The sequence below is a fragment of the Dipodomys merriami genome, unplaced genomic scaffold (assembly GCF_024711535.1).
Source record: "Dipodomys merriami isolate MVZ:Mamm:240054 unplaced genomic scaffold, mDipMer1.0.p SCAF_48, whole genome shotgun sequence".
NCBI lineage: Eukaryota > Metazoa > Chordata > Mammalia > Rodentia > Heteromyidae > Dipodomys > Dipodomys merriami.
Genome location: NW_027206046.1, coordinates 7,835,518 through 7,850,789, shown reverse-complemented (window position 1 = coordinate 7,850,789; position 15,272 = coordinate 7,835,518). Strand labels below are relative to the sequence as shown.

Sequence of the window (15,272 nt, the reverse complement as noted above, 5' to 3'; positions counted from 1 at the left end):
ATTTTATACCTTTTTAAGAATATCTTTTCATCTGTCCATTTATTATTTGGACTATCATGTTGTTTACTTTTTTTGAATTCTCTATATATTCTGGATATTAATCCTTTGTTCATTGAATAACAAAGCTTTCTTTTTCTCTCTCTCATTCTATGTTATCTCCCCATTCTGGTAAATTGTTTCCTTTGATGTGCAGAGCTTTTTAATTTGATGTAATCTCATTTGTCAATTCTTGCTATTTCCTGAGCAATTGGAGTGCTATTCAGAAAATCATTGCCTATGCCTATTTCTTCAAGTGAATCTATTTTTAAATGCTGGCAAACTCATTCAAAATTTCTAAAAGCAACGGGTAGTCACACAAAACATGTTGACAGGGCTGAATCTGGCTTGAAATCACAAGTTTACTTTGTTTTGTGGTACTGGAGCTTAAAATCACAGCCTTGAGTTGACGAGGCTGGCGTTCTATCATTTGAGCTCTATACCTCCAGCCCACAGGTTTACTTTTTAAAAGCTATTTCATATATCCTGCTGAGCCTGTCAGACTGTTTCCTATAATTTTCCTTTGTTTCCTATAGAAAATAAATTGTGGAATTCTACCCTTAGTATTTAGAATACCATTCCCTTTTCCTTACTATATAAGTTTTCCATGGAATTCTATTTTTTTCTACTTTTATTAACCCTCAACTGTTAGTATCAAGAGGTAGAAGGTTTCCTTCAGTCTATCTTGAGCAATCCCTAACCCCAATCTATATCAAATGTCAGCACAGCCCCTCAGTTGATTACTCTAACGATTACAACACATTTTTTGTAATGTGACCCAATCCCTGGGGTCAAGGGTCTTCCTACTACTTCAAATCAGTGACTATTATGGTATAGGACATGCTTCCATTCCTGATGTGCATCACACTCCCTAACACATTTCCTTCCTCTTCCCTGCTTACACATGGCCACCACACTATAGTGACTCCAACCAAGTATGGAATTGACTGTGCCATTCCTTTACCTAAAACTCTTCCTTTAAAGATTCCCACCAAAGCTCTCCAAGAATGACTGCACAAGAAGGCACAACAAATATAGTGTCAGATCAACAAATATTTACTAACGGAGTATCTGAGCTCTCAAGAGCTTCTGGGCTACCTAACAGTGTTTCTGGACCTCCATAAGGTTTTCCAGGTAACTCATGGCTCAGAAGCCCAAAGCTTGAGAAGTTTTAGTGCCAACACTCCTAGATTTTCAGAACTTAGTGCCTGGGGAAATGAAACATGGTAGTGTATAAGAAGCAAGGAAAAGCTGATACAACTGGTATATTTTAGCATGTGGCTTTTTTCTTTTTTGCTAGGCTTGATTCTTTTTTTAAATGCTCCATTTGAAAGAGAATTATCAAAGGGAATTAAAATACATGTTTTATCTTTTATGTATTATAAGATGGAGGGAAGCGCCTGATCTAATAAATGCAAATACATTGTATCTCAGAAGAAAAGATTACAATTTATCTACTAGTCTGGAAGAAAGGAGACTTGTCATTTAGTCAATCAATATTTACTGAGTGTCAACTTTTTTTTTTTTTTTTTGGTCCTGGGGCTTGAACTCTGGGCCTGAGTGCTGTCCCTCAGCTCTTCAGCTCCTCAAGGATAGTGTCCTACCACTTGAGCCACAGCGACACTTCAGGTTTTCTGGGTGGGTTATTGGAGATAAGAGTCTCACAGACTTTCCTGCCCAGGCTGGCTTTCAACAGCAATCCTCAGATCTCAGCCACCTGAGTAGCTAAAATTACAGGCGTGAGCCACAGGCACCTGACCTAAATGGTAGCTTTGTGCCAAGCTCTGACCTGGCACTGACACAAAGATGTTAAGAAAAACTGTAAGATGAAGAGAAGGTACCAAGTTCACAAAAAGGCCTGGGAGTTAAAAACAAACAAAGAAAAACCATGAAGTCAACTCTGGGAAAGTAATTCTACCTACGAAACAGAGAGATATCATTCACTATAGTCAGTTACAAATAGCTGATGACAAATAAGAGTCAAAATGCACTAGTCTAACTTACTGTGCATTATTAGTTATAATTTAAATCAACAGAAAGAATATTCCAGGTAATTCTATGTTTTCAAATTTGGAGAAACATGGACTTAAAAATTAATCCAGTTCAGAGTAATGCTCCATGAGCCTCAATAATCATTAACAGATCTGCTTGAAAAAGGTCCTGGTCTGACCTTGCCCTGTTTAACATTCCTATCATGCACAAGAAAATATATTAAAAAGATGGGAAAGACTCTTAGAAATCACCATCTTCTTGCTCATCTCTCAGCAAAGTAGAACCCATAGTTGGCTATCTGTCATACTGACATTAGGGAGAAATATAAAATGCAAGCTGAGCTTTCCAAAACAACTTAAGGAAGAATTCCCATGAAAATGCTCTACCCACCGAGGCCACAAGGGAAGGAGTAGAGTGGAACAAAAGATTCTACCAGCTGATACCACTATGCCTGAGCACAGGTGGAGATTCTGATCACTGCGGAAGGAAGTAACAAGCAGGGATATTTAAAGTTCAAAAATCTGCATATAGAGTAATTCCATATAAACAGGAAGTGAGCATTTTCCCCACAACAGTGACCTTTGATCAAAAATTCAGATCAAACCACTTTAAACTAGGGGTTTTTTTTAATCAAGAAAAACTATCCTTACCACAATCCATTCGGCAATGTTTTCATAGAGCTGTGGACTGAAAATTGCCTTCTTAAGCCTCGCAAGAGGACCATCAGCATCTACTAATCGACACCGCATGAAGACATCACAGTAGCCCCTGAAGTCATTGCAAGGAGACCCAGGCTGCAGCGTGATGGTCCTGCCACTGAACTGTCTGTTCCACTGCACAGACCCTGTGCTGGCACAAGTTGATGGATCCACTGGAAAAGAAGGCCATGTGTAAGTCAAAGGTCAGATGTCCTACTGGGCTAGGAGGGGGAAGAGAAAGAAGAAGAAGGAATTGCCTAAAACCATCACTAGGACATGTTCAATGGACCTCCACTAGTGAAGCGGGACACTGCTGTCAATATGATCATACAAACATGACTTAGTGCCTACCACACTCATATAAATTACTGCCATAAAAGCTGGTAGTGTATCATTTCATAGCATTGCAGGGACCATCATGCTAGAGACATAATACTACACTTGATTAAAAATTTCCTTAAGAGGATAGAGCTAGCTGCACACTGTTGTCCAAAGTAGATGCTGAAGCTGAACAGTTAAAATGTAGGGAAAATAGTCTTTGTCCTCCCGCAGGGAATAAGACTTACTTTTCTTCATACAGCAGACGTGGCATAACTCCTTGTCATCTTTGCCATCAGAGCTGGCACACGTGCACTCCTCCAAGTCATGCTTCTCACAGATGGAACCTGCGCATTGCTGGCAGGAGACACAAATTTGTGTCACAGTCATCGATCGGCAGGGCTAAGCTTCCGATGTCAAAGCAATAATGTGGAAATACAAGTTAATAACCAACAGAGCTGGGGATATGGCTCTGCGGGAGAGCACTTGCTTGGCATGTGCCATCCCCAGGATGGCAAAACAAAAATGAAAACACAAAGATGAATCAGTACTGGGATCGTATAAACACTGATGGAGAGTAATGCGAGTAAAACAGCACAACCTTTCAAGCAGCAGCAAGAAGGGGAAAAACAAAAGACCCTGCACTGAATCCATACAGAAAGAGATCAGATGAGTACCAACTCCACACTGGTTATTCTGGCTCCTCAGGAGAGGAAAACAGATCTTTCTTGTGCAGAAGAAAGTGACAACCATGAAAGCATGCAGAGAAAACGAACAGAAAGAGTCCATGTATTAATTTAGAAATCCTAAAAGCAGTATAGACACAGCCAGTGCCTAGCTGTGCCATGATGTTTCTCCAGAGAATAGGGTACGTGTGGCTGGAAAAAGTCACCAAACACGTGGGCTTTGTGGGAGAACAGATGGGGCTATTACTGAAACAGAGACCAACAACATTAATTACTTTTTCTCTTTGGAAACAAGATCTCACTTGGTACTCAAACTGGCCTGGAACTTGCTAGTACCCCAGGCTGGCCTCACACTTACCATCCTAGCCTCCCAAGTGCCAGGATTACAGGTGTATGCCACCATACCCAGCAAGGATAAATCACTTCATGTAGCTTTCAGTGTCAATAATCATTCTGAAAACATAGATTCTATAAAATTAAAAATTAACCCATGACACCAAATGCTTACCCCATTAATGCACACTTGTGTGTGTCTGTTACAGTCTGTAAAGTTTGGCTTAGGATCAGATGCAGGGCAGAGAGCTGTGATGCCATTACATATTCCTTCTTTTGCACAGTCAGAATCGTCCCGACACTTCTCAGACTTGGACTTAAATGCACACTGGGCTGTACAACAGGGACCTTGACTGGGACTAGAAGAAACAACAGATGAGTAAACCGAGTTAAGTCTTAGGTGTTTTCTATATACGCATGGATCAGCCTCATTTTTGGATGTCTTTTTCTTTTTTTTTTTTTTTTTTTTGGTGCTGGGACCAGGCACTTGAACTCTAGTACTCACATTCTTGCTTGGCTTTTTGGGAGTGTTTTTGTTTTTGTTTTGGTCATGGGGGCTTGAACTCTGGGCTTGGGCGCTATCCCTCAGCTCTTCAGCTCAAGGCAAACGCTCTACCGCTTGAGCTACAACACCACTTCTGGTTTTCTAGTGGTTTATTGGAGATAAAAGTCTCACCGGCTTTCCTGCCCGGGCTGGCTTTGAACCATGATCCTCAGATCTCAGCATCCTGAATAGCTAGAATTATAGGCATGACCCACTGGTGCCCGGCTTCTTGCTTGGCTTTATTGCTCAGATTTGGCACTCTGCCTGTTGAGCCATATCCCTAGCCTAGCCTTTTTCCAGGAACTGGAATCCCACTGTCTTTTCTGCCCACACTGTCCTGAAATCTCAACTCTCAGTTCTCAGTCTCCTGAACAGGTAGGACTACAGACATGAAATATCACCCTTGCCCACATATCTGGCAAGCCTCATCTTTTACATGTTACTGAATAAGAAACTACTGGATTAAGAAACTACTATATTTGAACATTCCAGTGAGTACAGAAAAGAGTCGAGCATCTGGTTTTTATGCTCAAAATACTACATTTAGCATTCTTTGCCTTTGTGAAATGCTCTAATAGAAAATGGATTTATGAAGTAACTTTTTTCATAGCTACAATATGCATCATATTATGTATTATGTATCAGTTTTTCTCATATTTTATTCTAAAATCAAACCAAGGTACAGACCAGATATTTTTAAAGTATTGTACAAACCAGATTCCGTTGCTTATAATTTAAAACTAGTGAATCTGACAAGTGCAATAATTATATGTCACTAAATCACAAAAGTATATACTCCACATTACCTAAATATTTGTTAAGATTCTAAAAATACAGAAGGTGGTCAGATTTTTAATGTTAGGCAGTAAATAATGTGAGTATCCTTTTCAGGCCCTTTTCTAAAAACCCACCACACAAACTTTCAGTAGGTCAAACACCCACATCAAAGTACCATGTGCCATCTAAGAAAAACAACAGAACAGCATGGCAGGACAAAGCGTGAAGAGCATGCGCATCCCCTGAGCTCAGTTCTGTCTGCTAAGTGTTCAAGGAGGCTTTGCAGGTACCTGCACTGCTTTCCAGGCTTCAGTTTGCATTTCTTCCCCTCAGGCTGGTTGGCATCAAAGCAGCACTCGTCCTTACACTGGTCGCTGTAGCCACAGTCACATTCCTCCCCTTGTTCCACCATTCCATTTCCACAAATGGGCTGGCCAGATTCTGAGAAAAACGCACAGCAGATTAAGCATTAAGTGCACACATTAATTTATTTAAGATCAGCTATTCTTCAGAGCTTTGTAACAAAGACAGAAAGGAAATGATTGAATAGGTAAGGCAAAACAAGAGCAGAATGTGGAAATTGGGAGACCTAGATTTAACAAGGGTTCTACTAGGAGCTAGCCATGGTACCCCAACGTGTTCCTTCCTCATAGGGGCCGATGCATCTTAATCAGCACAATGAGAGAATCTAACCTGACATGCCTTGTAAGGCCCTTACAGAATCAGCAAGTTGCTTGCTATTTAGGCCATGCTACATTGAGCTATATCGAACCATGCCTCTACTATTTATAACACACAAATGCAAACAAGGTTAGAACTGCATCAACCAGGAACAAAATGAAAACTTTCTGTTACAGAAAATTCCAAATATACATAAAAGCAGCAAAAGGGCAGACACAACGAACTCCCACATCTATTGCCCAGTCTTGCCTTACTCCCCAACAACTCTTTTCTGGAGTATCTGTAAATATTTTAGGATCCATTTCAAAAGGATTAGCAAATTTCTTTTCTTTTTTTTTTTTTTTTGTCTTTTTTTTTTTTTTTTTGGAACTGGGGATCAAACCCAGGATGTTGCACTTGCTAGGAAGCGCTTTGCCACTGAGCTACCTCCCAGCCCAGATTTCTTCTTTTTAAATCATAATCATGATACCATTATCACATCTAGCAAAATCAACAAGATACTTAATAGCATCTAATAGACTGTTCACATTCAATTTCCTCAGCTATCTCTTCACAATTGGTTTACCTGAATTAAGTTACAAACAAGGCTCTCCATTTGATTCAAGCATCTGTTACGTTAAGATGTAACAGATTCACCTTCTCTTTTTGCTTTATGCCATTTATTCATTGAACACGTTAGGTAACTTTGTCCTGTGGAATGGGTGACCCTAACTATACTCAATAACTAACTTTTTAGATGTTCCTTAGTGATGCTTCTCAGCTAGATCAAGTTGCTCAAGGGAACAAACATGTATTATATAAACACTGGAGAAATGTACATACCAACAAAGCAGTTGTTTCTCTTCTTTTCTAGAACTTGGCTTATGTTTCTAATACTACACAGTGAGAATTTATTGTTGTTAAGTTTGTCTCCAGATGTTGCTCTTGCATACATGATGTAATTGCCATTCTCTTTCTGTCCTAAATTCTTAGATTCTCCTGGTGTGCACTCTGTTCCAGAATCATGCTGCCAAGTAGAAAGTTACAGAAAGAAGAAATAAAACAAGATTTACAGATCAGCCAAAAAAAAATGGCATTTTCTCATTAGTAGGCCAGAAAAAGCTGTGGACTCTCCTTTAGAAAGGATCTTACATTATTATTATTATTATAGATAAATACTTTTTGGTACGGTCATGGGGTTTAAACTCTGGGCCTAGGCACTGTCCCTGAGCTCTTCAGCTCAAGGCAAGCACTCTACCACTTGAGCCACAGCATCATTTCCTTTTTTCTGGTGGTTAATTGGAGATAAGTGTCTCACAGACTGTCCTGCCCGGGTGGCTTTGAACTGCTATCTTCAGATCTCTCAACCTCCTGAGTATCTAGAATTATGGGCATGAGGCATCAGTGCCCAAATTTACATTATTTTATATTGTGAGCAGGACATGTCTTATGGGCCAATGTCACAGAAGATAAGGAATTGTGGCAGTCGAGCTATGATTTAGAACTTTGTAGATAGGGACTAAAATTGAGGACAAACTGTCATAAAAGCCTATTAAAAGTAAGCCCATCTAAACTCTAAAGTAGTAATATAACTACTTTAAAACTACTCAATATTATTCAAAATATATGGTAAGTTACCAAGTATTAGTGCTTCCCACCTACAATTTGAACTACTCAGGAGGCTGAGATCTATGTGATCATGATTCAAAATCAGTCCAAGCAAAAAGCCTGGGAAACTCCATCTCCAATTAGCCAGCAAAACGCTGGACTGGAAGTGTAGGGACACTGGCCTTGAGCAAAAAAGTCAAGCATGGGGCCCTAAGTTAAAAAATTTTTACTTTTTTTTAATATATGTATTTTACATATATACAACATGCTAATACTAGTTTAGAGAAGACTGAGGTAGGAAAAAGCAAGAGGAAGGAAACAAATACATAGAACAGGAACCTACGACAGCTCATTTATTAGTACATAGGAAAGAGTAAAAATGATGATTAAGGTCAGAAACACAGTGGTTTAATTTAATGAAATGAAGAGCATTGGACACATACAGTACTTGACAGAATAAACAGAAGACAAAGTCTGAGTACACAGAAGTGGTCTCGAGTACTGATTACATACAGAAGAGACCAGAGCACAGCTATGTGAACTTTCCCCAAGAGCGCACTCTTATGTGATCACACTGAGCTCAGCAGCCCCTGCCCTCCTGCAAAGTTTAGGGGTAAGATCATATCATTCAGCTCAATCATTCAGAACGATAGTAGAAGGGGCAAACCAAGGTAATAAAATAATCCGACTTAATGAAACTCCTCTGGCCTGGAGCACTGCAACAGTGCTGCTCTCTAGAAGGTACCAGAATTCCAAGGCATCCATCCAGATAATCACTGTTTTCTCCTCAACCAGGCCCAGGCTCACCCAAGTCCCTCCTGTGTATCCTCTGTCTCCAGATGGGCTTTAACAAGTCTTTACTGGGGTCTGTATTGGACCCCCTAAAATGTGATGAGAATTCAAATCAAGAGTAAAATTTCACAAAGAAAAGTATAACTTCGTTTGGTAAGAAAACAGAAAAATATTTTGTATCAATGAAAATAAAACAGGCCAGACATTGTGGTGTACACCTATAATCCCAACACTCAGGAAGGCCGAGGCATGAAGCTGGACAGTTTGAGGACATCATGGTCTATCTACATAGAAAATATGAGGCAAACCTGTACTATATAGTATGAGACACTGTCTCAAAATAAATAAATGAAAATTAAATTCATATGTACATTTATATTCACAGGTTTTTAAAATCACTCAGCATAAAAAAGGCTGCTGAATTTTTTAAAACGAAGTCATGTGGCAATACTTACTGGAGATCCAAAGTTATGGCCGACTTCATGAGCGAACGTGATGTGAGAGACTTTGGGAGGCACGTGGGACCCGTAGTTCTGAACAGTGATAATCCCAGTGTTCAGGGACTTCTTCTTACCATCAGAGTACAGCTTGCTTTTCTCACAGATGCCTCCAGAGCTTCCTAATGCACAACAGAAGCTGTCAAATGAGTTACCTAGTCCCCACAGCCCCCAAGCAGGTAAATATGAACTGAAATCGTTTATTAAATTAGAACAACTTAGAACACAATTGGTACTCAAATATGTCAAATACTCAAAAGTCTCTTTAGTCCAAGATTAGGAAATCATTTCAAATAAAACATTAATGGCACCCAGAAAGAAACTTCCAGGACTGAATACACTGCCCTTATACTGGTTCTTCATTATCAATGTGTTTTCATTTAGCAAGAGAGTATTTACATTTCCTTTAAATTTGAATATATCAATATTTACAGTGAGTCAAAGCCTATACCTTTTCATCTTTTAAAATCTTACAAACCAGGCATGGTGGTGCATGCCGATGCTCCCAACTGTGTGAGATGCCCAAAATGGCAACAAAAGGCTTGAGCAAAAGAGAAAAAGAGAGACAGAGAGAGACAGAGAGAGAGAGAGCGAGAGAGAGAGACAGACAGAGACAGACAGAGACAGAGAGACAGAGAGACAGAGACAGAGACAGAGGGAAGAGACAGAGATTGGTCATCTCTGAAAATTAACTCCAAAGGTTTAGGGATGTGGCTCAAGTGATAAGCGTGTCTAAAAAGCACTAGAGGGCTGGGAATGTGGCTTTGTGGTAGAGTGCTTGCCTAGCATGCATAAAGCCCTGGGTTTGATTCTTTAGTACCATATAAACAGAAAAGAGACCAGAAGTGATGCAGTGGCTCAAGTGGTAGAGTGCTAGCCTTGAGCAAAGAAGCTCCGGGACAGTGCCCAGGCCCTGAGTTCAAGCCTCACGACTGGCAAAAAGTAAAAATAAAAATAAAATAAATAAATAGGGGCTGGGAAGGTAGCTTAGTGGTAGAGTGCATGCCTAGCATGCATGAAGCCCTGGGTTCGATTCCTCAGCACCACATAAACAGAAAAGGCCGGAAGTGGTACTCTGGCTGAACTGGTAGAGTACTAGCCTTGAGCAAAAGCCTCCCAGAGACAGTACCCAGGACCTGAGTTCAAGCAAAAATAAGTACATAAATAAATAGTACTAGACCCTCAGTTCACTCCCAAACTACCCCTCCAAAAATAGATGGAGAGAAAATAAGAAGGAAATGGAAAGAAAATAAGAAGGAATTATAGGAAATAAATTTGGAAAAACATTACAATTGATTAGACATTCTTGTACTATTCTTATAATTCTTCAGCAGCTTTGAAAAAAATTTTTGTAAATTCCACCTTATTTTTCAAAGTGTCTGATAACATTCTTAAATTTTAAAAGAAGCGGGGCACTAGTGGCTCACGCCTGTAATCCTAGCTGATCAGGAGGCTGAGATCTGAGGATCGCAGTTCAAAGCCAGCCCAGGCAGGAAAAGTCTGTGAGACTCTTATTTCCAATAAACCACCAGAAAAGTGGAAGTGGTGCTGTGGCTCAAGTGGTAGGGTGCTTACCTTGAACTGAAGAGCTGAGGGACAGCACCCAGCCCCAGAGTTCAAGCCCCACAACCAACAAAAAAAGAAAGAGAGAGAGAGAGAGAGAGAGAGAGAGAGAGAAGGAAGGAAGGAAGGAAGGAAGGAAGGAAGGAAGGAAACTCCCACATCTGCTTATATTAAACATATGAAGTCATTTTATAGCTACGGGCTCCCTATAAAGAACCTTGAGCTTACTATCACGTTGACAGTGCTTTCATATGTAAAAACCACCAAAAGAAATAGAAAACTGGCAGGATAATCACAAACTAGGTGGCCAGTCAATGGGATTATAATCATTACACTAAGGAAACTACACTTTCTGTTTAATTTGCTTTCTGAGAGAGTATCTCCCTATGCAGCCTAGGCTGGCACAGAACTTACCACCCTCCTGCCTCAGCCTCCCCAGTACACCTGTTATATTCTCCCTTAACTTTTTAAAAGGACTTTAATGGGAAGTTCTTCAGTTTACATCCACAGTTAAAAGGCTTCTAGGCTGAGTATATAGCTCTGAAGTAGGGAGCTTACCTAGGATGCTTGATCACCAGCAAGTGGGGGGGGGGGGGGGAGAGACAGAGAAACAGAGAGATAGAGAGACAAAGACACAGAGAGAAATTGACCAATTTTCCCTGTCTGACATTTGAAAAGATGCAATCAACTGGATTAAGATACTCTAAAAACTCTTCAAATTAGCTCCCTATACACAAAAGTATAATCATAAACTAAACCACTTTAAGGAAGTATACTATTTTAAATCCCTGATAAAGCTTTCAATGCTAGGTAGCCCTGAACAGAACTGTAAGAATAAGCTAATACTACAACACCTCTGTTGCCTTGCTCCTATTAAATGCATGAGAATTCTTGGCAGCAAATATAAGTGGAAGTTACTGCCATGACATGATTTAGAAGCTGGAATAGTTTTGCAGGAAAGAAAATTAAAAGACTGAGCCACAGGTGGATCTAAGCCAATAAGGACTTAAAACCTTTATGCTGCTTTACAATGACTACCTTTTCCACACAGATAACTGAATAGAGAAAAAATATTCAATGATTAGGAATATTTAATATATTTTCTTACCCAGAGATAAGTCCTAAGGACTTCTAGGAACCAGCAATGTCCAAGGACATTCAAGGAAGTAGAACATATAAAATCTATGAGTAACTACTGCGTATGGACTAGTTATAATCCACTTTTATGGTTCTAACAAATAGTACACGAATCCCCCTAGCTTTGGCTACGACTGGCTATACGCACATTTGTCCAACACAGCACTGCCACTCTTGAATTATGCACAGAAGACTCCACAACACAAATCTGCAAGGTCGGTTTTTCTTTATTTTTGTAAACAAGCATATACATATTTTTAATGATAAACACTTTACTGTATTTTTAAGGTCTAGCTAATTTAAAGGAAGATCATTTATAAATTTGACTACACTCTAAAAATGTCTTTGTAGTTTATACATTGCTTAACTTACTAAATAACTTTTTTATCTTTGTGAATGCTATTTACATTAGTTTCGTATTTACTACAGACTTATAGCATATATAATTTGAATTATACAAGACAACTAAAATACTATATCTAATTTTACAAATTATAGCTAATTTTTAAAAGTATTACACCTAGTTTTAAATATTATTGCTAGAAACTCAGTAAGTAAGGACCTATCATATCTAGCTACACAATAACTCAAGGTTAATAATTTTTGTTGGTGCTGGTGCTGGGGCTTGAACTCAAGGCCTGGGCACTATCCCTTACTTTGCTTTTCTGCTGACTGCCACTTGAGCCACAGTTCCATTCCAACTTTATGATGCTACTAGAGATAAAAGTTTCATGCACTTTTCTGCCCAGGCTGGCTTCAAACTGTGATCCTCAGATCTCAGCCTACTGAGTAGCTAGGGTACAGGTGTGAGCTACTAGCACTTAGCTATAATTGCAATTTAAGATGCTGCTATCTAGTCATCACTGAAAATTACAATGAAAATAAAAATGAGAAGAGTAATGTAGATTAAGACATTATGGAGGCATACATACTCCCTTTATCTATCTCTTGTATTTTATAAATTTCAGTCTTCTTTGAAAACTGCTTTTCATTTCAAGTATTAGCATAAAACACAGATAAGTACCTGAAGGTGCTCCAACCCATGCTAGACCAAGAACACCGTCATCAAAATCTCGGTCTGTGAAGACATAGGCTAAACAGTAGTCATCATGGTTCTGCTCAGAATTCAATTCCAGAAACTTCTCCACACCAATATTTGGGAAACGGAAAGGATTTGTGGGGTCCTTTTCATCAGCAGTTGTATTGATCTAAAATCCAAAACAGTAATTTAAATAATCAATTCATATCAGCAAAAATCTTAGTAATAAGCACCTACTTCCGCACCTGCCTATGCTTCGGGCCAAAAGGAAAGCAAGAAGGCTTCTGATGATGTTCCCACTGCCCACATCCCTGAGCTGATCACCAAAGCCAGTGAGTGAGTGAATGAATGAATGAATGAGAAAATGACAAAAGTAAAAGAGCAAGGCAGTGCAAAGGAATAAAAATTGAAGATGTTGGGTTTGATGTATGGCTCAAGTGGTAAAGTGCTTGCCCTGCAAGCATGAATTCAAACTACTGGGGGAAAAAGAAGAAGGAGGAGGAAGAGGAGAGGAGGGGGAGGGAGAGGGGAAGGAAGAAGGAGAAGAGGGGAGGGGAGGGAGAGGAGGCAGAGAGGGGGAGGAGGTGGGAGGAGGGAAGAGGGGAAGGAGGAGGAGGGAGGAAGGAAAAGGGGAGGGGGAAGGGAAGGAGGGGGGGCAGGAGGAAGAGGGGAAGAAGGGGAGAGGAAGGGAAAGGGGAAGGAGGGGGGAAGGGGAAAGCCAAAAAGTTGAAGATGTCAAATTTTTGAGCAAGTATTTACTAGATGTCTGAACATGGAAGACTTAGAACAGTTTTGCTTTCAAAAACTCTAATAAACAAAGAGTGATTTATCAAATTCAGTAATTTGTGCAAGTCTCTGTTAGTGATAACCTCCTACAGATGGTGCTATATATATGCTATATATCAGTGGCTTACATCTGTAATCCTAGTTACTGAGGAGGCTGAGATCTGAGGATCACAGTTCAAAGCCAGGCAGGCAGAAAAAGTCCATGGACAGCCCCCAGGCTCTGAGCTCAAACCCCAGGACTGGTATAAAACAAAATCAAACAAAAAAAGATATAAAACCCTATATTTTAGCTAATTAGTATAAATCAATACCAAGACTGTCAGTTCAGCAGATAAGTCGCTTTCCTGGTTTGTTCTTCCTAGTGTCAGAGGAATGAGTTAATTTATTTTCCCCAGATGTGGGCAAGACTTTTGAGTTCTTTCTACTTTCAACTCACATCTTTTATGAAGTTACTGCAGATCCCTTCATTGGATATTTAGCTATCACTCTCCTTGTGCCAGTTCTTCCTTCATGATATGAAGAATAATCTAATGCCAAACTTCCACTGAACAAAGCTTTCATTTATTAATGTCTCCTTCCTTCTACCCACCCCACCTGTCCCAGTCCGTCTCAGACAGTCTGACCTTCCCCAGGTAAGTCAGTGAATTACACATAAGACTTGATAGACTTTAAAGGATACCTATGAAAGAAAATGTTTTTCTAGAAGACAAACCTCAGTCTATGTGAAAAATGCTGGTAGTTAAAGGATGATATGGTTGATGATTTAATGAAAACTACAGGCTGTTTATATGAACTTTGCCCTCTAGTAAAATTTGAAGGCATAGAAAGAAGTAAGAAGGTAAGAACACAGCTGAATGCATCTGCCTCGGGACAGAATTCAGAAAATCTGGCTTATCCATTAACAATTAATTAAGCAAAAACATTTAGAGATAGTCATTTCATGTAAAGAGAACAAGGAGGGGAAGGGGAAAAGGGCAGGGAGGAAAGGAGAGAGGGGCAAGAAGAGATGAGAGGGGAGAGGAGGGGAGGAGAGAGGGGCATTTTCTGATTCTTCAGGAACATTGGTGGTAACTAACAACTATACTTAAATTTTAGCTACCTATATTAAAAATGACTGATTAATATTTAAATAATACTGGTAGAATACAAATTTTAAATTATTTAACAAGTCATAATCTTCAACAGATGAGATTTAAAGTTTTCATCTCAATTAAGGTCTGAAAACAACCAGCTGTCACATTATTTATTCATATTCAAGAATTTCTTCATAATGCAAAGCTTTTTGCAAAAATGTTTCATCAAAATTGGTTCAGGTGTTCTCTATTTTTTTTATACATTTTGTCCACTATATGGCAACACTTAAACTCCTTAGCACTTGCACTTGCTCTTTTAAGGGTCTACTCATTTCAGAACACACGAAGACAGACAAACATGGAAGCCCTCATAAGGTAAATCTACAAACCATATTTCACCAAAGCCAGTCCAGCTTAAGACTTAACTATAATACCTTCAGCTATGTTTCTTATACTATACATGTAAAACTTTGTTTACAAATTCAGATATTTTGTTTTTTTTAATTGTCATTATAAAGGTGATGTATGCTATCAATCCCAGGATTAGCTTTGAAGTTAATATTCTCTGCAGCTCTGAGAATAAAAATAGCAGCTCCTTATCCATGATGAGCCAGGAGGATTTCAGATCATCATTGAACTTTCTAGATGACAGGAAGCAGCTACATAAATGATATCCTTGACATATACTTCAGTGAGCTTAAGACAGAAAGATAACTTAGCAATTTCCCAGAAA

General features: G+C 39.3%; 1 protein-coding gene across 2 annotated transcripts in view; it reads right to left on the bottom strand.

Annotated features, from left to right (window-relative positions):
- The window catches only part of Adam10 (ADAM metallopeptidase domain 10), an 83,954-nt gene that overhangs the window by 4,436 nt on the left and 64,246 nt on the right, over positions 1-15,272 (bottom strand). For both annotated transcript variants that reach the window (XM_069995315.1, XM_069995316.1), the window contains exons 8-14: positions 12,666-12,849; positions 8,900-9,063; positions 6,888-7,071; positions 5,675-5,825; positions 4,239-4,422; positions 3,293-3,401; positions 2,679-2,899 (exon numbers count right to left, since the gene is read on the bottom strand). In XM_069995315.1, the coding sequence (XP_069851416.1) occupies positions 2,679-2,899; positions 3,293-3,401; positions 4,239-4,422; positions 5,675-5,825; positions 6,888-7,071; positions 8,900-9,063; positions 12,666-12,849 (1,197 nt within the window). The remainder of the gene's footprint in view (positions 1-2,678; positions 2,900-3,292; positions 3,402-4,238; positions 4,423-5,674; positions 5,826-6,887; positions 7,072-8,899; positions 9,064-12,665; positions 12,850-15,272) is intronic.